Source organism: Apodemus sylvaticus, chromosome 4 (genome assembly GCF_947179515.1).
Source record: "Apodemus sylvaticus chromosome 4, mApoSyl1.1, whole genome shotgun sequence".
NCBI lineage: Eukaryota > Metazoa > Chordata > Mammalia > Rodentia > Muridae > Apodemus > Apodemus sylvaticus.
This window is the reverse complement of record NC_067475.1, coordinates 16,121,585-16,143,820: the sequence shown is the minus strand read 5'-3', so window position 1 is coordinate 16,143,820 and position 22,236 is coordinate 16,121,585. Positions and strand designations below refer to the sequence as shown.

Below are 22,236 nucleotides of genomic sequence, written 5' to 3'. Positions count from 1 at the left end.
GTGCTCTCTCCAGTCTTCTGGTTTTAATTCTAAAAACTAGTCTGCAGTTTGTTTCTTTGATATTTTGGGATGATGGTATCAATCTTGTGATCCTCCTGCCTCAGCCTCTTAAGTATTGGGATTATAAGCATCCACCATCATATCCAGATCTAGTGAGTATCTTTGTTCACAAATTCTGGAACACGAATGTGTGTGTGTGTGTCTGTGTGTGTGTGCTTACATCCCTGTAAGCAGTGTGCATGTTTTTATACTTAGCAAATACAACTCTTCCTCCACCAGAAAGTTTCTAATCCTTCTTTTTTCATCAAAACTTGACACATTTTTCAGTGATTAATGTGGTCTTGTACAGATGCTATCTATAAAGATAGCATAGATTTAAAATATATTTAATATTAATTAATTATTGTTTAATATTAATATTTTAATAATTTAAAATATATATAAAATTTAAATATAAATTAACTAATTGTTGGCTCCCTGGCATGAAGTCCACTTGATAATACTGGTTTTCCTATGTTCTTTTGTATTTGTTTTCCTGATTTTTCTTGATTTCATAGTGCTTCTTCCTTTTAGATATTTTAAAAGTTCTTGAAATCTTGCCTATAACGAAAGGCTTTCCTCTACTAAAGCTTTCTTCCCCAGGAAGATCGCACCACAGCAACACTACAAACTCCATTTTCATTCTATTAGCTTATACATTCTGTTGAGGTAATAAAAACAAACATAAAGAAATAAATAAGCAAATAAAAATGTTTGAAATTTTATGTTTTAAGATTAATATTATAAAGCACACATTTTAATTTCCTTAAGTTCTCACATGCCCTTGATACTGTAGAAGTTCGGTTGATGTGATTGGAGCCATTTGCTTTTTTTCTTTGAGAGTATGAAAGTGTTAATTATTTAACAAACACTTATTGAATATCTACTACATAATCAAGTTTTGCTCTAGATGCAAGAGCTACAACAGTGAAAAAAAAATCCCGATTCTAATTGCACATCATGGTGATGTTTTCTTAAGATCAAATGCTGGTCCCAGGACAGAAACAGACTGTCATTGTGATGCCTGCAGTTCATAGGTAAAGCATTCTTGCTAGTCACTTCGTGCGAGTATTGATAAAAGTTCTTTAATGACAAAAGACATTTGACTTTATGACTGCTTTTGACCATTTTTCTTTACAAATGACTTTTTTATGTGTAGATTAAATTCCTTTTTTAAAAGATTTATTTATTTATTTTTACGTATGTGAGTACACTGTAGCTGTGTTCAGACACACCAGAAGAGGGCCTCAGATCCTATTACAGATGGTTGTGAGCCACTATGTGGTTGCTGGGAATTGAGCTTAGGAACTCTGGAAGAGCAGTCAGTGCTCTTAACCACCGAGCCATCTCTTCAGCCCTACAAATTACTTTTAGAGTCCCTCTTGATTTCAGTTTTATAAGCAGGAAGCATTCTTTATTAATTATCTTACAAATAATTCAACTATAAGATTATTTGCTATTATGTAAACATAATTCCTTTCCATTGACTTATATTAATTTTTATTTTGTTAATATACAAAGTGAACTTGCATCACACTGCAAGAAGAGAACAGATATCTTATTTCCATAGTAAATGGAACAATTAAGAAACCAAATGAGGAAATGTTAATCTTGATTTACATATAGCAAAAGAATTGGTGTTAGTTAACTCAGGGAATTTTCAACTTTAATATGAACTTCTATATTACAATTGTCGACAGAGAGACATTGAGTTTAGCAAAGTCATTCTAAAGAAATACTTAGCAAATATGTACAAGATTGGACTGTAGTGTCTAGTATATCTTTTAGTTTAAGATATAGTTAAAAATCACAGTTAACCCCCAAATTGTCAGACAGATTGCAGAAATATGAGGACCCAACGCAGAGATACTATGCTCTTGAGGAATAAACTTGACAGCCTGTGCGATGTTGGAGATCTCAGAGGTGAGCCCGGCATCGTTGTCGGCCTGGATTGCAATGTAGAGCTGGGTGCCATTTGCTATTTTAAAAGTTTCTGGTTTGAATTTAAATGTTTCTTTTGAGCCAGCTTCTTTAGGTATCAGACCGGAAGTAGTCACTAAAGTAGCGTTGTTAAAATCTTCCTGGAGATCCCGAGGATGCTGACTCATCCTGATGGTGTATCTACGCGCTGGAAGAGAGACATCATGTTCATTAGCGTCCTGAGGATGGGTGTCTACCTCTGCACTGCGCCTGTGGGAGTTCCTAGGAGCGCGTGTGAGCTTTAGACTGAGAGCCCAGATACCGCGTGTCTGGTTGTCCCATCTCACTGACTTTGAAAACATGTATTGGAAAAGTTACTGAAAACCAAAGTGTCCAGTTTCAAAATCACAGGAAAGCTTAATTCAGTATCATTCATGTGGTCGTTTGAATAGGCTTAACCCTTGGGAAATGACACTATTAGGAGGTGTGGCCTCATTGAAGTAGGTGTGGCCTTGTTGAAGGAAGTGTTTCACTGTGGGGGTGAGCTTTGAGAATTTCCTCCTGGTTCCAGAGGAAGACCCCAACATTTTGGAGATGCCACCAAGATCACCACCAACAGCAGCAGCAGTGGAGTGGAGTCAACTGAGCCTAGAGTGGCAGAGCTGGAGAAGTGACCCAAGCCTTTTAGAGGATCCCAGGAGATCATGTGTGGATCCCAGACATTGGAACAAGAAGCTGTGAAGTTGTGTTGGATACTCCAAAATGCTAGCGCTGCTGGATCTGTGGGATACTTGCTGAGGAAAGCTGCTATCAGGGAGTGGAACCAGCCCAAGAGAAAGAATTGTTCAGTAGTCAACAAAGCTGAAAGGAGACAGAGATCTGAAGAGCGCTTTGACATCAGACATGGAGATGCAGAGTTTGGAGTTTGCCCAGTTAGCTTTTGGTTTTGCTTTGGTTCAGTGCTTCCTGACTGTGACATTTTGGAATGGTAATATATATCCTGTGACGTTGGAAGTATGTCATCTGCTTTTTGATTTTGATTTTATTGGGGCTTGCAGTTAAATGATGCAAGAATCTCAGAAGAGGTTTTGAACTTTGGATTTTAACATTGTTGAGACTGCTGTAGACTATGGGGACTTTTGAAGTTGGACAAAATATATTTTGCGTTATGCTCTGGCTAGGTATGGCCCCAGTAGACTCATGTGTTTGAACAAGCCTCTGGGGCCAGTCCGTGGGACACGGTGGTTTAAATATGCTTGGCCCAGGGGAAATGGCACTGTTAGGAGGCATGACCTTGTGCGATAGCTGTGACCTTGTTTTAAGATTAGTATTATAAAGTACACATGCCCACTCTTGGAATGCCCACTATTCCAGTGGTGAGAATTATAAATGGAAAATGCATGAAAGAGTTCAGTGCTACTTAGTAAGTAGTAGTTAGTGGCTGCCTGAAATGCTTTTTAACAAAATCTATTATTTTATCAGGAAAAGGAAGGTGGAGGCTTATATGAGTATTAACTAATACACTGATACTGACTTCAGTAAACCACCTCAGTCATTGATATTGGTCTGAAAATATCTTCTTATGTTTTGAAATGTGAGAGAAAAACAGCTAATATCCTCTTTTGGTGTGGACTCAATTTTTTTTTTTATATGTTTGGTTGTTTATTTATTACCTCTATGTGGTGCAGAGAATTGAACTCAGGACTTCTGCATGCTAGGCAAGCACTCCTACATCCTATGCACATGGGTTTTCTTTTAATGTTTTCAGGAAATGTGAAAATGTTTTAGATGTGTGATGAGAGGCTCTACTTTTTGAGACAATCCGCACCCCTGCCCAGGGCCCAGCTAAAGCGTCTGCTTATGCCAAACATTCAGTTTACCCGTTGACTAGCTGTGTCCCTCCATCCGTCCTGCTGTCCTCCACACAAACCGTGTAATTTTGTAGGTGGATCTATCTGCCTATCATCTCTCCGTCTATCTCATTCATCTATTTGAAATCATCTGGGTGCTGTGTGTCTTTTAGCGATTAATTAGTGACTCAGAGTAGAGGTTGTCCTTAGAAACTTGATTGTATTTGAAAACTCAACAATCAACGAATAGAATTGCCTAAGTGTAGAAATACTTAGGAAATCTTTCTTAGGAAGCAAAGACTGTACCAGAAAGCTGTTAGAGTTTGTTTTAAAATAATTTCAAGGTCACTCAGACTGGGAGCAGAGTTTCGGGGCAGATACTTAATCTTAGAGCTTGGTTTAGAATTTTAAAATACAGGAATAACTTTGGCCAATTCCAGCTTTCTTGAAGTACAGTAATGGTCTGTAGTAGACACTTTTTATAAGTGAGACATTGGAAGAACTTTACGAATAAAGGCTAATGCGATTTCGTTTAGAAACCTTAAAATTCGCCACCAGACTCACCTCTTCCTTTATCGAGGACCTTGCCAGGGGCCGTCCATGTAAGGTGAATATCATCACCTGTAAACTCAGCCTCCAGGTCTGTGACTTTACTGGGTGGGAACACATGAGCGTGGTCGCCACCAGGGGGCGCTCCAGACACAGTAAACGACCCTCCAGAGGTTAGTCTGCTGAAGTCTTCCACTGTGGCCTCTGTGGCTTCTTCTGGGACTTCCGGTCTGGGTGGATTCAGTACAATTTTACCTATAAAAAAACACACCCCCAGGTATTTGTGACTCTCATTTGTCTGTTCGTTATCTCATGCTGACCTTACATCTGTTTGGGGCTCAGGTAGATTGACAGCAGACACTGAAAAGTGGACAGATGGCTCAGTGGTTAAGAGCACTGGCTGTTCTTCCAGAGGACCCGCGTTCAGTACCCAGCCCCCACGTGGCAGCTCACACCTGTCTGTGGCTTCACTTCTAGGGGATCTGACACCTTCAGATATACATACTGGCAAAGCACAAATGCACATAAAGATAAATGTTAAAATAATAAGGGGGAGAGAAGCTTGCTTAAATACCATTTCCAAATACGGTAAGCTAAAACTAATTTTTAACCCCACTTTACCTACCACCTTCAAGTGAGTTCTGTGGAGACAATAATTATGTTTCCTTCAGCTTTAGCATTTACCACAGGGTTTGCTCCATAAGGTCAGGAAATATATTTTTCATTGGAAATGAAACAAATTGAGGAAGACGTTAACAGAATATGTGGAAATGTCATTTATGCTGTGTCCATTGACATGAATATTGTTTTATATCACAAGGATGACTCCATAATCATATACTTGGGTGTTACTCTATTCAGTGTTTGATATCTATCTATCTATCTATCTATCTATCTATCTATCTATCTATCTATCGGTAACTCATATCTGTTTTCATGCTACTTACCATTTTCAACATAGCCAGGTATGTATAAAGACTTGTTCTTTTGTCTTAAGCTTAGTCTGGCTTTGTTTTTTCTTGCCTGGACACGCACTTTTAAGCTGTATCTACCATTTCCATGATAATCTGTGAAGTATCTTGTGTAGATGCCGTCATTTTTAACAGTATCAGCACCTTGATAATGAAGCACAGTAATTAGTCACATAGTAAGTTATATGAAAATTGATGTGTTTGTATGCACTGGTGATAAGAGTTTGTCAGAGTATAGCACAGTTTAAACACTAAATCATACTGTTTTGATACAAAGCTTAGCTTGACTATGTGCTAATGCTGTTGTTTTAGAAAATATAATTTGTAGTAGACATTTAATTAACATTAGCAGTTATTTTTATTTCACAAAAGAAACTTATTCAATAAACTCCCAGAACAAAGACATTTAGCAAAGAAGCAAGGTATAAAACCAATGTAAAAAATATTAGTAGCCAACTTTTGTGTGATGACAGTATTGCATAACCCACGAGGCTTATCTGATGTGAGATTATTACTGATTAAAAAGTCAGTAGCTTTCCCATCCACCAAAAATGAGAATGCTGAGAAAGAAACCAGGAAAACAATAGTATTTATAACACCTTAAAAATTACCCAGGAGTAACCTTAATCCAGGATATGAAAGACTTCTTCAGTGAAGACTTTAAACCACAAAGGAAGGAAATGGAAAAGGACACCACATGGTGGAAAGGCTTTCTGTGCTTACGTCAGCAGGACTAGTGTTGTAGAAACGCACAGCCCAGAACGGATCTGCAGACTCATTCAACCCCATTAAAAGGTTTAATGACATTCTTCACAGGAATAGAAAAAAATGTACAATCCACGTGGGAACACCAAAGTCCCAGAATAACCAAATCAACCCTGAATAAAGTGAACAACCCTGGTGATATCCCCTTGTCTGTGAGTTATACTACAGAACCACAGTAACAGTAACGCAGTGCTGATAGAACCATGGGATGCAGGACCTAGCATTAAACCCACGTGTTTTCTCTCATGTGTAGCTACTGAAATTTATATAGATAAATAAAATTATATCTGAAGGTAGAATTGAGACTAGGATAATGAAGGATATTGGTGGGAAGACAGAGAAAGAGAGAGAGACAGACAGACAGACAGAGAAGGAGGGAAGGGAGGGAAGAGGGAGAGGGAAAAAGAGAGAGGAAAGGAGGGAGGGAGGAAGAGACAGAGGGAGAGAGGGGGAGAGAGAGAAAGGAGGAGGGTGGGAGCAGGAGAGAAGGGATAGAGAGAGAAAGAGGGGGAGAGAGAGAGGGAGGGAGAGAGAGGTACAGGAGGGTAAGTGTGGTTAAATCAGTAATATACTCCTATAAAAAGCCTATAAGTATATATAATGAATATTTAAAATGCTTACCAGAACAAAGAAAATGTATTTAGACACAAAGCATATGCAAAGTGCTAACATTAGTGAAAATGGAAAAATTGTATTTCATGTTCTATGGGAAACAGAAGTTGCTAGCGGACTTTAACCAAAATAGATGTGCTTTTGTCTATGTTTGCTTTGTCAAGATAACCAAGTAAAAAGTTTTAAGGACATTATTATTCAAATAGATTCGTAAGTATTTTTTTTAAAAAGTGTTGACTTCTAAGTTATAGAATCCTATAGGAGAATTTAAATTCACGGTGCCGATACAGGCTCCCATTACCTGCCCCGTTGTCCCAGAGCTCCAGGGTGACTTGATGTTCACTTTCGGCTTCTATGATGGCTGTGACATTGGCTCCCAGAACAGGCAAAAACCCTTGGCTGACCCGGGCGTACACAATCATCCGGCTAGGGTACTGGGCTGTGCTCTGACTCATGTGAGTGGTAGCCATGAGTGGTTGCGTGGTGGGACTTCTTGCTCGAGTGGTCACCGTCACCGTTAGCAACTGAGGCTTGGCGCCCTTAAGGCTGTAAGTCCATGTACCTGTCTGAAAACATCCTCTTTAAGAACTTTGCTAATGTTTTCCTTCACCTTGGGATGTACAATTACTTGGGAAAATAAAATAAAAAAAATTGGAGTGCTGAATATGGAACCCAAGGCCTTATGCACGGTAAGCAAGTGTCCTACTAATAGTAGATGACTTATATTCTTAGCCTCAATAAGTGATTGTTAAAAACTAATAGATAATATAGATCTGAACACTTAGATATTCAACTTAATTTTTAATGAAAAATTTTCTGTTATTGATTTTAATACTGATAATGTAATGTCTATTTATTTATTTTTTAAGCAAAAGGATGGATTAATAAAACATCGTGAAAAGAACACACTTACCTCTGCAGTGCCAGGTATTTGAAGTCGAGCAGACCGGATGTTTAGATCATCGTCTTGGAAATCCGAGGTTGTATATTTTTTTCCTTTTGGATCTCGAAGAGTAATTTCTGGCTTTTGTACCGTCCAGGTGATAACAAAGAACGTGTCATTGCCGACGGTGCTGTCCACGGGGACTGTACCGTTTATCCATGCCCCTGCTTCAGTAGTGAAGGTTCTGCTCTCCAACTGTAACAGAAATACGCAAACACATAAAATCCATTTGTTATTTTAAGTAGTGGAATTTATGAATTCAGGCAGCTCACAGTAATTTAAAATTCATATTTAAGATTCAGTCGCACCGTTGAAGATTTAAAACATTCTCCAAACCACAATTCACCAGTTCCTTTCTCTTTCCATCTCTCTCTGTCTGTCTCTCTGTCTCTCTCTGTCTCTGTCTCTCTGTCTCTGTCTCTCTCTCTCTCCTCCCCATGTATGCACTGACACACTCCTTACCTAAAAATGAGATGTGTAAATCTTTACTATAGGGTTGAATGGTATTTGGGGAGTGAGCTGAAACTTTGTACTTGTATTTGAGTAACCATGGAGACAGAAGCTTCTGTTTAGTGAGGTGAAAAGAAAGTGGATGAGAAGGAATGAAAGAGGCGGGTACTCAATAATTTAAGATAAGGGCAGGTGAAGAAGTGGGGAAAGAGGAAAGAATTGAACTTGAAGGTTAAGGAGGAGTCAAAAAATAACGTCAGCACAGGGGATTGTTGACAGCTTTTCATGTCTCTGTCTCTGTCTCTCTGTCTCTGTCTCTGTCTCTCTCTCTCTCTCTCTCCCTCTCTCTCTCCCTCTCTCTCTCCCTCACACACACAAACACACACACAAACACACACACAAACACACACACACACACACACACACACACACAGGTTCATACCATGTCAAACTAAGAATGGGAGAATGCAAGAGAAAAGATAAGCACCTTTTATAGGCCATATAAAAGAAAATTCACTAATGGTGTTTTTCATAATGGAACTTTTTTTTTTTTGGTAAAAGAATGATTTCTTAGAGAAAGAACGGGTAATAAGAAACATAATGTACTGCAAAGGTGAGGGAGCATTGCAAAGTACTGTGTCCACGTACTGACCACGTACTGACCACGTACTGACCACGTACTGTCCACGTACTGACCACGTACTGTCCACGTACTGACCACGTACTGTCCACGTACTGACCACGTACTGACCACGTACTGACCACGTACTGTCCACGTACTGTCCACGTACTGTCCACGTACTGACCACGTACTGACCACGTACTGACCACGTACTGACCTGCAGGGCCTGCTGGGAGAGGCTGCCACTTGTTGATGAAATCCTGCTGAAAGCGTCCACAAGGCTGTTTAAGTCTTTGCTGGCATAAAACCGAAGCCCTCCTAAAGGGGAGTTTTCAATGGGAAAATCAAATGTGCTATCAGAGATTTAGTTTAAAGCCCACTTGATATTTCTTTAATTATTAAACAATTATATTTGTGTGCCTGCATGGAAATCAGAGGACAGCAGTTGGAGTTGCTTCTCTCTTTCCACCGTGTTGGTTCAGGAGTCGAACTCAGGCCGTGAACTTGAAGGTAAGGTCTTTACTCACTGAGCTGTCTCACCGCCTAGAGTTAACCTTTCTTTGTAAACTCCACAAAAGATGACTTCTAAGAGCCTCATGGGCATTCAGAGCATCTCTGAACTTACTATAAACTTGTATTAATCAAAATTAATCGAACCTATATTAATTAAAATTAATCAAAAATCTTATTCAAAATAGGTAAGTTAAAGATAAAATGGAAAATGGAAGAATAAGGCAAATTTTACTATTTTATGTGAATCAGCAAATGTAAGGGCAATAGTAAACTTGGCCTAAGTACCCAGTGGACTTGAGATTGCTTGGTATGCAACCAGAGTCCACATGGAGGGACCTGTGGCTACAGACACATATGTAGCAGAAGATGGCCTTATCTGACATCAGTGGGAGGAGAGGCCCTTGGACCTGTGGAGGTTTGATGCCCCAGGGTTTGGGGAATGCTAGAGTGGTGAGGTGGGAGTGGGTGAGTGGGTGGAGGAGCACCCTAATAGAAGCAAGGGGAGGGGGGAGGAGGATGGGATGAGGGTTGTGGAGGGGTAGCCAGAAAGGGGGATATCATTTGGAATGTAAATGAATAAAATGATTAATAAAAAGATTTACCAGCATTTGAGAAAGTTCCCATGTAATACAGGGATGTACAAATCAAAAGAATATCAGAATTCCAAAAACAATAAAACTTAATGGCTTTTTTTTTTAAAGGATTGCTTTGTGTGTTTGAAGCAGATGCTGATTTCTTAGTTGGATCATCTATTAAAGGATGGCCGTTTATAACGGAAGAGACATGGGCAAGATTCAGAAAATGGATGATGCGAGTGAGAGAAGATGTTTGGGTGTGAAGACTTCATCTAAAACACTAGATCACAAAAGACAGGAATTAGACAAATGACTGTCCGAAACAAACCAACCAGTGCATGCATGCTAAGCTGGGTCAGGGTGTGACCGGAAAACTCGGTAGGAAGAGAAGGTACAGAGGTTCTCGGAACTCAGATCTGGTGAGGTGGTGGGAGCAGAGTGGGCTGGGGAAGGCCTGGGCTGGTGAGCAGGGTTTGAACTGTGGTCTTGAGAAAATCATTTGTAGTCTCCAGGTTTCCACCTCCTCACCTAAAAATGAGACGTCTAAATCTTTACTGCGGGACTGAATGGTATTTGGGGATCGAGCCAACACTTCGGACTCGTGTTTGAGTAACCATGGAGACAGAAGCTTCTGTTTAGTGCGTTGAAGAGGAAGTGTGCTGAATAATTTAAGGCAGGCGTCACGTGAAGAAGCAGAGAAAGGAAAGAACTGAATTGAAGGTCAAAGGAAAGAGAAAAATTAACATTGAGACATGGAAGTGTTGAAAAGCTTCCCACTTGATGAACATCTGTCCAAACTCTGTCTGAAGTTGTACCTGTCATGTCCGACAGCGTCTCCAGTTCTCGGGCTGCATCAAGCCCCAGGGCGATGGTGTGGATGATAGCACCGCTGCGTGCGACCATATCGAAGCATGAACTTATCCCAGTATCTTCCCCATCCGTCAGCAGTACGATCTCAGAACCGGAAGTGCTCTGGCCACTGGAATTAATTGTCTGTGACAAGCAGCGTGTTACTTACATGCTCTCACTTCTGAATGCACTTAAGAAAGCACATTTTTTATATTCTCTTTCTTAGCTGAGTTGATACATGGACATGAGCAAACACTCAGCTTCTCAGTACTTTTAATCCTCCAGATATCCACATTTTGGCTACTCAATTGAGAAAAGGAGAAATCTCCAATAAGTTTGTGGCATATAGCAGCTACTAAATGAATAAAAATGAAAATGAACATAAATATCTGCTGTTACTATTTTCCCACAAAATTGAAGATGCAAAACTTCCAGACAATTGTAGGTTGGCTTAAAGACTCAATAGCATTTGAAAAGTCATGACCAAAGTTGATTGAGCAAGACTGGATTATTTGATATGTGACTTTTTCATGTATGTTGTTTAGTTACTATTAAAGAATTTTATGATTTCCCCCAAAATACAACAACTTTGGCTTATTGTGAAGGAAGAAGTTGATAAATATTCAGTTATAATTGGTTTTCATATTTTTCTGACTTTTACCAAGATTATTAGTTAAGAGTCTTGGTGTTAGATACCTCAGTTTTAAGTGCCTTGACAAGAAGTTCTGTTTTCTAATTTGTTTTTAGTCTTTCCCAAGACCTTCCCAAGTGCGCGCATGCACACACACACACACACACACACACACACACACACCTTACAGACTTAGTGTAATGTTCAAATTTATATTTGGCAATTGTTTTATGATGGTAGATTTCATTATTCCAAATTAAAGCTTCATTTTGTGCAGAATGGCCTTAATAATGTTACCCAACTCTTAAACGTAGACGAATACAAGATCACACATCTACAGCATTTAGCACAGACAGTAATGTACTGTACAGCCAACATACTGCTACTTATTAACAACTGTGAAAGTAATACATTTATGTCTTGATATGATTTCATGAAGTGAAAGCTATTTTACTCACATTTTAGAAATGAATAGACATATGATTATTTTCAAACAGCAAACCTTTGTGAACATTTACTTATATAACTGCCACAGGTAAATGCGGTAAACACTATTAATAACCATGTCATCTGGGTTCAGCGAACAGATTTTCAATATCGAGCTACCTTCACACGGTAAACACTATTAATAACCACGTCATCAGGGTTCAGGGAACAGATTTTCAATATCGAGCTACCTTCACAAAATCCTTTAGATAATACACAGTGGAGTGAGCATCGCGGGTTTTTAAACCCACCTGGTTTTTGACGTGGATGCCACGGAGCAAGCTAAGGGGGAGTGTGAGTCAGTGGTCTGCAGAGGGTAGCAGCGATGATTCCACACAGGGAGGCTGAGCGATGGAAATGGTCTCCTGTTTCGCTGGCTTAAAACGTGACCACAAATACACTAAAGTGGAGGCTGACTTGGGATGGGGGAGGATCAGACGGATACTCTAACCTCTGAGTACAGCACTGGAAAGGAAGTCTGCATTTTCAGGTCCACCATCATGATTTCATTTTATGTGCACCTGTGTTTGTTGATTGATGCTTTTTGGTCCTGCCCCCGATTTAAATTAGCGTGCTATGACTTTTATCCATACCATGTAGTTGTTACAAAATTATTTCTATCCATTCGGTGGCGTCATGTTCTACCTGCACAAATTCTATCGATGGGATCCCAGAGAAATGTGCAGCTCCTCAGGGAGGTTTTGATAATCGTTTGCCCAACGAGAGTTCGACCTCTCCACTCCCCAGCGCCACACGGCATCTCAGGATTTTATCAGGGGAGAAAACGTACACAGAAAGGGTGTGGCCGTAAATAATAGCCAAGCTACTTTATTTCTTTCAGAAATGCTTTTTTCTCTTTCAGATCAGAATGCTATTAGATGAGAGAACTCTTGAGTTCCCGACCCTATTCAAAGGTAAGCAGACAGGACAGAAAGTCAGTGGTATGTTACGTTAAGTTTAGAAGGTTACCTGAAATCCTGCTTCGAGTCCACGGCAAATCGAAGTCCCACCGGAAGCCTGTTGGGGCAGGTTTGCGGTGATCTTTTGGTGGTCGCTACTACTAGTTATTTTTATTAGAAAATTTTGGATGTGGGCAGTGCTGTCAAATGTGACTAACCCAACCAAAGATTTCTTTTCCACAATTTGAGTTAAGTACAGTTCTGCTGCTTGATTCATTCGAATAAGACGGTCTTCCTGTAAGAGAAAGGTGTATGAACAACAGGAGAGTCTCTTCAAACCTTGACAGGTTAATGAACGACACAATCACCCATGGGCTATAGAACATGCTAATAATTAATGGGCATCTTAAAAGGTTAACTCTTTCATCTTACTGAAACGTTTAAGATGTTTAAAAGTTGATCGTCATAGCTGTGAAAGCTTTCAATGTCGATGCTGCATTATCCAACAGTTCTCTACTTGGAAGTTTCAGCTGAGGAAATTATTTTTAAAGTGCATAAAAAGATGTTTATTGGAAAATATTTTTAAAAAGTAACCCAGTGAATATCTCCAAAATGTCCATTAATAAAGAATTATTTGAGAAGATTATGGAAATTGTTTATATAATATAACTTAAAAATTGTGTGTGCCCTTGATGGGCTATTGATGCTTCCAGAAAACCTATGTTATTAAACAATAACTCCAGTGACTAGTGTGGGATACTTCCTTATGAGATGCTGACCAAGGAGGCTCCAAAGTCCCCAAAACAATATAGATCACTATCATTCCTTTTGGCTTCTCCCCAGAACTAGACAGTAAGGCAGCACACTTAAGCTGGTGGATACAGTGAAATCGAACTGGAGATAAGCAAGAATCGTCTTCCCTGATGGATAGCTCTCATGCTGCCAGAAGGAGCTATATAGGCCTCTGGAAATAAAATGTCATCGATGGCAGACCCTGAGTACTACAGTGCCCACCTGCCGAACAAAATGTGTCCACTGGTGTAACGGTCACACCACTGCTATGGGTGTAATTAACTGTTTTCTGATCGGATATGAGACCCTCTCTGCAAGAGAGAGTTCGTGCTTCACACTGCAAAAATGGTCGTGAGCTTGAGGCTGGGGTGGTCACAGGTTGTAGTGGGGAACCTACTGCCGGTTTTGCCAAGTGTGCATGTTATCAAATACTTACATTTTGCCTTCTAAATACATTTATTCCTATAGATTGGTGCTGCCTCAGGGTCTCAGTTTCTGGGGCATTCACAGAAGCTTCTTTTTGCAGTGGGAAGTGGTTAATTCAGAGACTCATGACTGGTCAAAGTGCTAAGAATAAAAGACACACTGAATCCTGCCTTCTCCCCAGGAGAAGGGCAGGAGAGGGCGTGGAAAGAGCCTTCGAGCTGGAGCAGTGAGGCGCCCTCTTCTGGACATGGCGTGGCCACTGCACTAGGAACTCAGCTCGGGATAACTGCACAAGATCAACTGCGCAACAGCCGGTGTGGATAGGGGAGGGCTCAAGAGGAGCTCTGGCTGTTCCTGGCTGCCTGGGAAGGGGATTCATCTTTCAGACAGGTAGCCACTAAAGAATTGCCTGCGCTTTCCACATCCATCGAGTCATTACTACAATACCCTTCAGAGTCGTAGGTATACTTGCTGAGCTGGAGCGAGGAGAGGTAAAACAGGGCTCTGGGGTTTTATATGTTAAAAATATACAACGTACATGGATGAAACTGTGATAAGTTTTTTACAATGTATGTCATGTAGGTGAGCCTGAGACGGAGGACACAAGAGGCCTGTCTGGGTGACATTGCGAACACCAGGCCACCTATGGCTCCATGTCGTGACCAGGTCTCAAAAAACCAGCAGACAAAAAAGAAAAAAAGTTAGTGTCAGATTGCTTGTCTAGTATTTACAAGGCTCTGGATTCAATTCCCAGCAACCCCTAGGCCCCACCGCGCCTGCACATGCGCAAAAGTTTAAAAAGTTGGATTACATCTAAAATATAACAGTTTTGGAGAAGAAAAGCAAATGCAGTAATAAAAATAAAACAAACGAAATATCAAATGGTGGAACTGTAATGTTTTTCTTTTTGTTGTACTTTTTCCTCTAGCAAAAACCAAAAGTTAAGGGGTAAAAATGACCTTTAATTCAATAAAAACAACAACAAAACTTTTTTTTTTTTTTTTAAGACAGTGGCCTTGGCTGTTTTGGAACTCTGTAGACCAGGCTGGTCTCTAACTTACAGAGTGACCTACCTCTTCCTCCCAAGTCTTGGTATTAAAGGCATGTACCAGCACTGCCCCAAGCTCAATAACTTGTTTATTTTAATACTTACTCTACGTACTCGTTTGCATAAAATTGTTGGGTAGATATTTTTCTGATCATAAATATATATGGACATAAACACATATATTTGGTCATGAATATATATGTATGTTTACTAGAACTAAACCTTAGAATGAATTATAATTCTATATTTAGCTTAAATACTCAATTTAAGAAATCCAGCATATAGTGTCTTACTGAGTCCATGCTTCCAGATTTATCCAGCACCAAGCAGACCACTCGCTGTCTGGACTTGAGCAATGAAAATGTCGGTGGAGGAGGGGCTTCTGTTCCTTTCATGGGAGCGGCATTCTGAAAGTCAGCGGATGCCTTGATTACGTCCCATGTGCTTCTACGATTGCACATTTTGTTTTGGAGGTTTGGGGCTTCTGTGTTGTGGGTTTTTTCTGTGCAAAATTCAACCACCTGAAAAATAAATCAATTAAAACACAATGTTGTAATAATTTATAAGGGGTCACCTTTTTTTCCCCCCTTTTCACAGAGTTATTTGTCACGTGCATCCTGAAGAGGAGTTGTCTCCTGACCATCCTGCTTATATGTAGATACTTTCCCGTCCATTTCGCAGGCTTGTAGTGGCAGTGCGGAAAGAAGTGCAAAGTACTTACAGAATTGAGACTTTGCATGAACATTATAGAGGCCCCGGCAGTCTGAATTTTTTGGGGGATAAATGTACACTTGGGTTCATACAGCCCTGTCTTCCAGTCACGCCGGCATGGCCTTGTCACACAGCTGCCTCTCTGACACTCATGGACCACATTGGTGCCAGTGATGTCGGTAGAACACCTGCGATGGAAGAATTGGATTACCTTGGCGGCGCTCGGCGTGACTTCAGAGCCCGTGCGTGCCCCGCCCCCAGCCCTCTGCCGTGTGTATCACTGCTTCCTCAGCCCCACGTTGTGTTTTAAATCCCTATGTTTTTCAGCACTAGGAATCAAATCAGCACCCTAAAATCTCTCTATGTGGCAACTGCTATTGGGCAATATCTACCAAGCCCTCCATTTTTACAAAAGAAGACACAGGGCTGAACCCATCCTGGCTGCTGATTTCAGTAGGAATAGTGGTTTTGATCCTTTATTATTACCTTTTTAATGTTTATGTAAATGTTTGGTCTATGTGCTTCTTGTATCCGTGTATGTTTGTGTTTATGTGGAGGACAGAGGGAAACCTCTGCTATTATTCGCGGTCATTTCGATTACCTCCTTTGAGGCAGGGTCTCTCCTTGGCCTAATCTCATAATACCAATTAGGTTAGACTGACTGCCTCACCCCACCCCCGGAATCTTCCTTTCTCCCCCTCCCCAGTGCTGAGGTTGTAAACATGCACCACTTTGCCAACATTTCTGCGTGCGTTCTGGGCTTCATTCTTAGGTTCTCAAGCTTGTGAGGCAAGTGCGTTATAGACTGAGACATATTCCTGGTTGGGTGTAAGGGGAAGGTGCTGATACTAAGGTCTGTTTCCCTAATTGGTTCTTGATTTGTCAATAAAAAAGGCCAGGAGCCAATTATTGTGTGGAAGGGATAGGTGGGACTTCCGGGTCCCAAGAGGAAAAGGAGATGCAGGGAAGGAGAGAAGATACTTTTCTGTCATGCTTTGGAGGAAACAGTACACAGCAACCATGTAGACCTCAGGGTAGCTAGCGTCTTCGGCCTTCACTATGGGTGGGTTGCAAAAGATGTCTGGCAGGGGCTAATTGGAACAAGGCACTAAGTTTAGGGCGGAAGGAAAGACAGAGATAATAAATTGGTAAGGGCATGCATTTCCAGCCAGGAGGTATTTGCACCTTGCAACTGTGCTTAGCAGTTGAGTCAAGGTAATGAAACTGAGTGTGTGTCTTTCATCTGTGGATTTAATAGGAAGCGGGGTTGGGGCTGATTGATCCCAGAGCTAAGCTGCGTGGAACAGAAGACAGCCCCGAGGGCTTGGGAGTTTGGCAGCTCCTGGGCAAGGTGTCATTTTAAAATGACACACAACAGCTGAGAACAGCATTTTTAGTTCGTATTCCTTATCGTGATTACTTTGAGCTAAAGATAGTAATTACTGTATTATAATAATGTCGTAAAGATGAGATGAACTAAGAGTTACTTAACAATTTTTGACTAAAAGTTAAGAATTGTTTTTGGTGGAGTGTGGTCAGTCAAGATTATGCTTAAAATTCTCTTAAATTCCCATGTGTGATGGCGCATGGCTTTGACTTTATAGTCGTGTTCACTTTACTTTTTGACCTACACTGAAGGAAGAAGTGGAAGTAATGAATTCAAACCCTTTGGACATCACGCACGATAAAGCTGATTGTCAAGGCCTGGGCAGGGCCTGGGAAGAGGCAGAAGATCATAAGGAACACCAGAAACGATCATAAGGAACACCAGAAACGATCATAAGGAGTTTCTTTTTCTATGAGAATCTCTTCCCATCTTTAAACTTTGTGATATTAGTTCCCTTCCATAGAATCGTTCTATTTCAAGGATAATGAAATGGCAGACAATATCTTCCAGGAGAGCTAGCTTTAGAACTAGCCCCAAACGTACATATCATGGAATGCTAGTTTCTGGCATGCTATAGGAAATTGGGGCTATACCTCTTCTAATGATTGGTTTTAAGGAAACTCCTTAGTTTATGAAGCATTTAATGTTTGCTAATTCTTTGCTTAGTTTTGCCTTTATGCCAGGATCAATACCAGGAGAAGGAAAAAAAAAACAGATGGAGAGGCCTACACCTGCCGCCTGGGAGCTTTTCCCAGCACTGCAAATGGGAGGAGTGGAAAGATCTAGAGATAGTTTTGTGGTGTGGAACTGGGTGTAGGAAGCCAGCAGCTGAGCCTGTGTGTGTGGGTCCAGGCAGCTCTGCAGACCACGCACGGGGAAGGGGGGCGGAGCAGGTGTTTTCTAGAACTCTACTTCTTTCCAAACTGGTCCCCTCTTAACATCAACTTCTATTTTTACTAATATACTAAGTGTCTCTCACTTTTAGTTTATACACAGGGCTTGATTAGATTTCACGGAGAATTTTATTTCTTAAAAATAAAAGAATTAAGAATTTCTTTCTTCCTTCCTTCCTTTCTTTCTTTTTTTTTTTCGGGTTTTTTTGGATTTGGTTTTCACGAGACAGGATTTCTCTGTATAGCCATGGATGTCCTGGAACTCACTCTGTAGACCAGGCTGGCCCCGAACTCAGAAATCCACCTGCTTCTGCCTCCCAAAGTGCTGGGATTACAGGCGTGCACCACCACCACCCGGCCAAAAATTTATTTCTTAAGAAATAAAATATTTATTTCTTAAAGGACATACATATCCTTACTAGACAGTTGATTTCTTCCTCCAATTTAAAAGCAAAATATATTTATCACAAAGGTGTCTAGTGGCTTAATTGGTTTTAATGAAGTAGTTGTACCCTACATGGTTTTGAAAGAAGTAGAATAGGAAAGGCATAAAATGGAGGGAGGGGCAGGGCATACGAGAAGGTAAAGAAGAGACAAGTGTCACATGTCTTCTTTCTACACAGGAGTTAGTATAGAATACATGCGAAGAAATCAAACTGTAAAATAATATTGGAAATGTCAGTAGGCCCAAGTTGCAATTAGTTGATGTCTTTGGTTCATTTTTCTGCTATCAATTAAACTATATTTGTAAAATTCCCATGGCTATTGAGTTAGGTCCCTATATCTGGTCATCTTTACTCCAAGACAGAGACGCCAGAATTAATTGAGTATGTGTTAAAACAAAATTGTACAGTTTGAATATTGTGGTGAACTGTCTAAACACCCTGTCACTTGAACTGCCCAATATAGACAGCTGAAAACCTTCAGGCAAGAAGTTTTAGAATCATAGTTCACATGGATACCTTGTTGCTTCCATAGTTTTCTTTCTAGACATGTAGAAAGGCCGGTCCATGTTATACTCATCAAATACTCCCCACCGGAGATGGGCCCACTCATGGACAAAGGCTCTGCCTAAGAGAGAAGACTGTCATCTACAAAACTGAAGTTAAAGTATTTAAATACAATTTCCTTTTATTTTCAACCACTTTGTCTCTTTCCCAAGTTGAAATTGTCACAAACTCTTAAGAAATTGATAATTTTTAATAGCTCAAAAATGTGAACAAGCTAGTTATAACAAGTGACCCATTTTATGTATTAATTTGAATGCATAAATAGGTGGAATAGAACTATCATAATTTCAAACACAGGTTTAGTTTTCCTAAAGTCTTAGAAATCCACATTAATGGTAGTGGTTTGCTTTTCCCCAGCGGAAATAGGAAGTATAAAATAGTTATTTCTACCTCGGGGTCCATAGAGACGCAAGTTATCATTGAGAAGGAAGTTTGGAGTGAAATGTATGTACTGTCCTCTGTCCCCACACTGTCCATATTGAAGGGTGTAGGGATCGTCTCCGTATTTCAGGTAAGGATCAGCAACTATGACGTCTGCCTAAAACGCAGAACAGCAAACCCAGTCAGACTCCAGGACGCTAGAATCAAGAGATTTTACAAACAAGGACTTTCTCACTTTACTGATAAACGTTGGGGGCTGAGTAGAGGTTCCATGGGTTAAGTGCTTTCTGTTTATGAGTTTCAGTCCCAATACCCACTCAAAAGATGAGTATGATGACATGTGTTTGTAACCCTGGTGGTGAAGTGGTAGAGACGGACAGACTATGGGAGATTGTTCTCTAGCTAGTCTAGCCAAATTGATGATCCTCAGGTTCAGTCACAGACCTTTTCTTAAAAAGTTAAAGGTCAAAAGCAAATAGAGGGCCCAATATTAACCTCTGACTCCTACATGATCACACACACATACACACACACACACACCCATGTGCATGCACACACACATACACACACACACTAGGGGAGAGCATGTGCACATCCACACACACATGCACAAACTTGTGGATGTATACACATAGTTCATAGACACACACACTCACACACAAATGACAAAAAGTTATAATACTAATTACTAACTTAATGATTAATAATTATTAAACCTTGCAAATATTCATTTGGGAAAGGCACAAGAAGCAGTTTAGGAGCTGGACATGAAACCTACTTTGTCATATGATTCTCGTTTTGGCATTAAGTACTCAGATTTTGACTTCCAGGTCATCGGGACCAGTATGCTTACGTTCCTGAAATAAACTCTTCCTTGGGTGGCTTCAAACAGGTAGGTAGAGGCTTGAGTTACCATTGCCTGACAAAATGAAAAGTGCATGGTGGTAGCAATCTCAAAACAAACTGAGCATAAACGTCTACACCCAAACCAGAAGAAGCAACGGGGGCTCCTCTTCCTCAAATATGTGTGCACAGAGTCACTGAAGGAATGGGGTACGTTTGACCGAATCTCTTCAATCTGTAAACTCTTTTTCACATGTCCAAAGCTAACCCTGACCTTCACCTGTCCATCCCTTCAGTTGTCAGTTAGATTGGATATGGTTCTGCAGTCTCTGGGTGAGGTATAAAAGGGATTAAGGTCAGAAAGCTGTAGGCAAGTTGTGTGTTTAATTAATTTTCTTACAATTGCATTGTTTAAACTAACAGGGAGCTTAAGGTCTGGTAATCATTGTATTCTATGTTAATTAGAATTGCTTTTTTTTAAAATTTTGAGTTATTGCCCAAGTAGAGTATATAAATAAATGACCAGACCATAAAAACCCATATTTTTTGTAAACTTCATATATAAATGAGTCTACACCCTTCCTCCTTTCCTTCTACAACCCTCACTCTCCCTAGCAAATTTCATGACCTCATCTTTAATTATCATCGTTACATATATATCTATACAGGTTACACACACACATATATATTGTTACATATCTATCTATCTATCTATCTATCTATCTATCTATCTATCTATCTATCTATCATAACCTACTGAGTCATTCTGGCATTGCTCAAGTGCTAATAATAAAGATAAATAAGACTGGTTTGCTTCTGCTTGCTACTTGCTACATTCCTAATCCAAATGAAACAAGTCATTTCATTTATAGAGGAATCAAGGCTTCTACTCTGAAGCACTGCATGGAGGTGTTGCAAGGACCTAAGGGCAAAGTACACATGACACAAACATTTTAATTAAACAAATGCAATTAGGAACACATCAATTTTAAGCATGTGTAAGCTTTCCTTTAAAGTAAGAAAGGTAAGGATTTCGGTTTTCCAAAGTTGAGTACGTAGGAGCAGCTGGAGGAGTGTGCAGGACAACAAAGTGCCGGAGCTTAAGTGTCCATTTGTGGTATAGACTGGACACTACCGTTACTAAGATAAAGTGTGAGAACTCTTCTCCACTTGCTCTGAAGTCTCTTACCTAGTTAATACATTATCAACAACTTGAACATAGATTTTAATGTATAATAAAAATATAAAGCTAAGCAGATTCTCATCTTGATTGTAGATAATACTGCAGACATGATGAAGAATGGTCAAAGTACCCTTTAGGAGGGTAAAACTGTGTGTGTGTGTGTGAGTGTATAATTGTGTGCGTGAGTTCTGATGAGCAGGCAACAGAATTATTGACCTACAAATACACAGGTAATAAAACCCCTTCTTACCTTTATGCTTGAGATGAGTCTTTCATCCTCTGGCACACTGGGGTTAATTGCAATCACCACACCTTCATATCCATTGTTGTTGAGATGGACCATGGAGCCTTTCACATCCTGCAGGAGGTGCAGGGTGAGGAACAGAAGGACCTTCAGACCTGGAACCATGTTGGCACATGCTACATTGAGAAGTGGTGGCGCAGAAGGGTATTTATGTGTGTGCTCTGCTCAGGAACTTGAATCAAGTCCAGAATATTTGCATAATTTGATAGAAATGTTGATATCTCGTGGGACTTTCCTTTTCCGACCTAAAGTCTTGGCCGTTAAGTGACATGGGTATTGGTATTGTGGTAAATACATTTATTGTAGTTTCTAAGCCAGTGAGTAGTGGTGTGGAGCTGCCACTGAATTTTGCTAATTAAGTTCTGTTTGTGAGTTTATTCTGCAAAACAGTAAGCCTTCCAGTGCTTAAGTGGGGAATGAAGAGTCCCTGAATCTGCCAAAGAATACCAGAAAAACTGGCTATTAGGCGGGAAAGCACCTTCTGTAGGTCCTACCTTCCGACTGTTGACAGTGCTCCACTGTGCCAGTCCAGGCTTGATGCACCTTACCTGTAAGATCTACCCACATTATCTGTCTTGGAGCGG

General features: G+C 40.3%; 1 protein-coding gene across 1 annotated transcript; it reads right to left on the bottom strand.

The window, feature by feature from the left end:
• Positions 1-801: 801 nt before the first annotated feature.
• On the bottom strand, positions 802-21,810 carry LOC127682595 (calcium-activated chloride channel regulator 3A-1). The gene is made up of 14 exons (XM_052179032.1): positions 21,599-21,810; positions 20,101-20,241; positions 19,332-19,479; positions 18,894-19,002; positions 15,662-15,839; positions 15,234-15,461; positions 12,745-12,969; positions 10,625-10,802; positions 8,939-9,039; positions 7,620-7,844; positions 7,008-7,272; positions 5,306-5,473; positions 4,374-4,613; positions 802-2,167 (listed from the first exon to the last, which is right to left on the bottom strand). Exons 1-14 carry the CDS (start codon positions 21,755-21,757, stop codon positions 1,824-1,826), a joined length of 2,709 nt encoding a protein of 902 aa, XP_052034992.1. The 5' UTR covers positions 21,758-21,810; the 3' UTR covers positions 802-1,823.
• Positions 21,811-22,236: the final 426 nt, after the last annotated feature.

Coding starts and splice junctions, on each gene's coding strand:
- LOC127682595 (XM_052179032.1), bottom strand. CDS start 21,757: ATGGTTCCAGGTCTGAAGGTCCTTCTGTTCCTCACCCTGCACCTCCTG. Junction 9,040..10,624: donor GACGCTGTCGGACATGACAG/GTACAACTTCAG, acceptor ACTCCCCTTTAG/GAGGGCTTCGGTTTTATGCC. Junction 5,474..7,007: donor GCTCTGGGACAACGGGGCAG/GTAATGGGAGCC, acceptor TTCATTATCAAG/GTGCTGATACTGTTAAAAAT.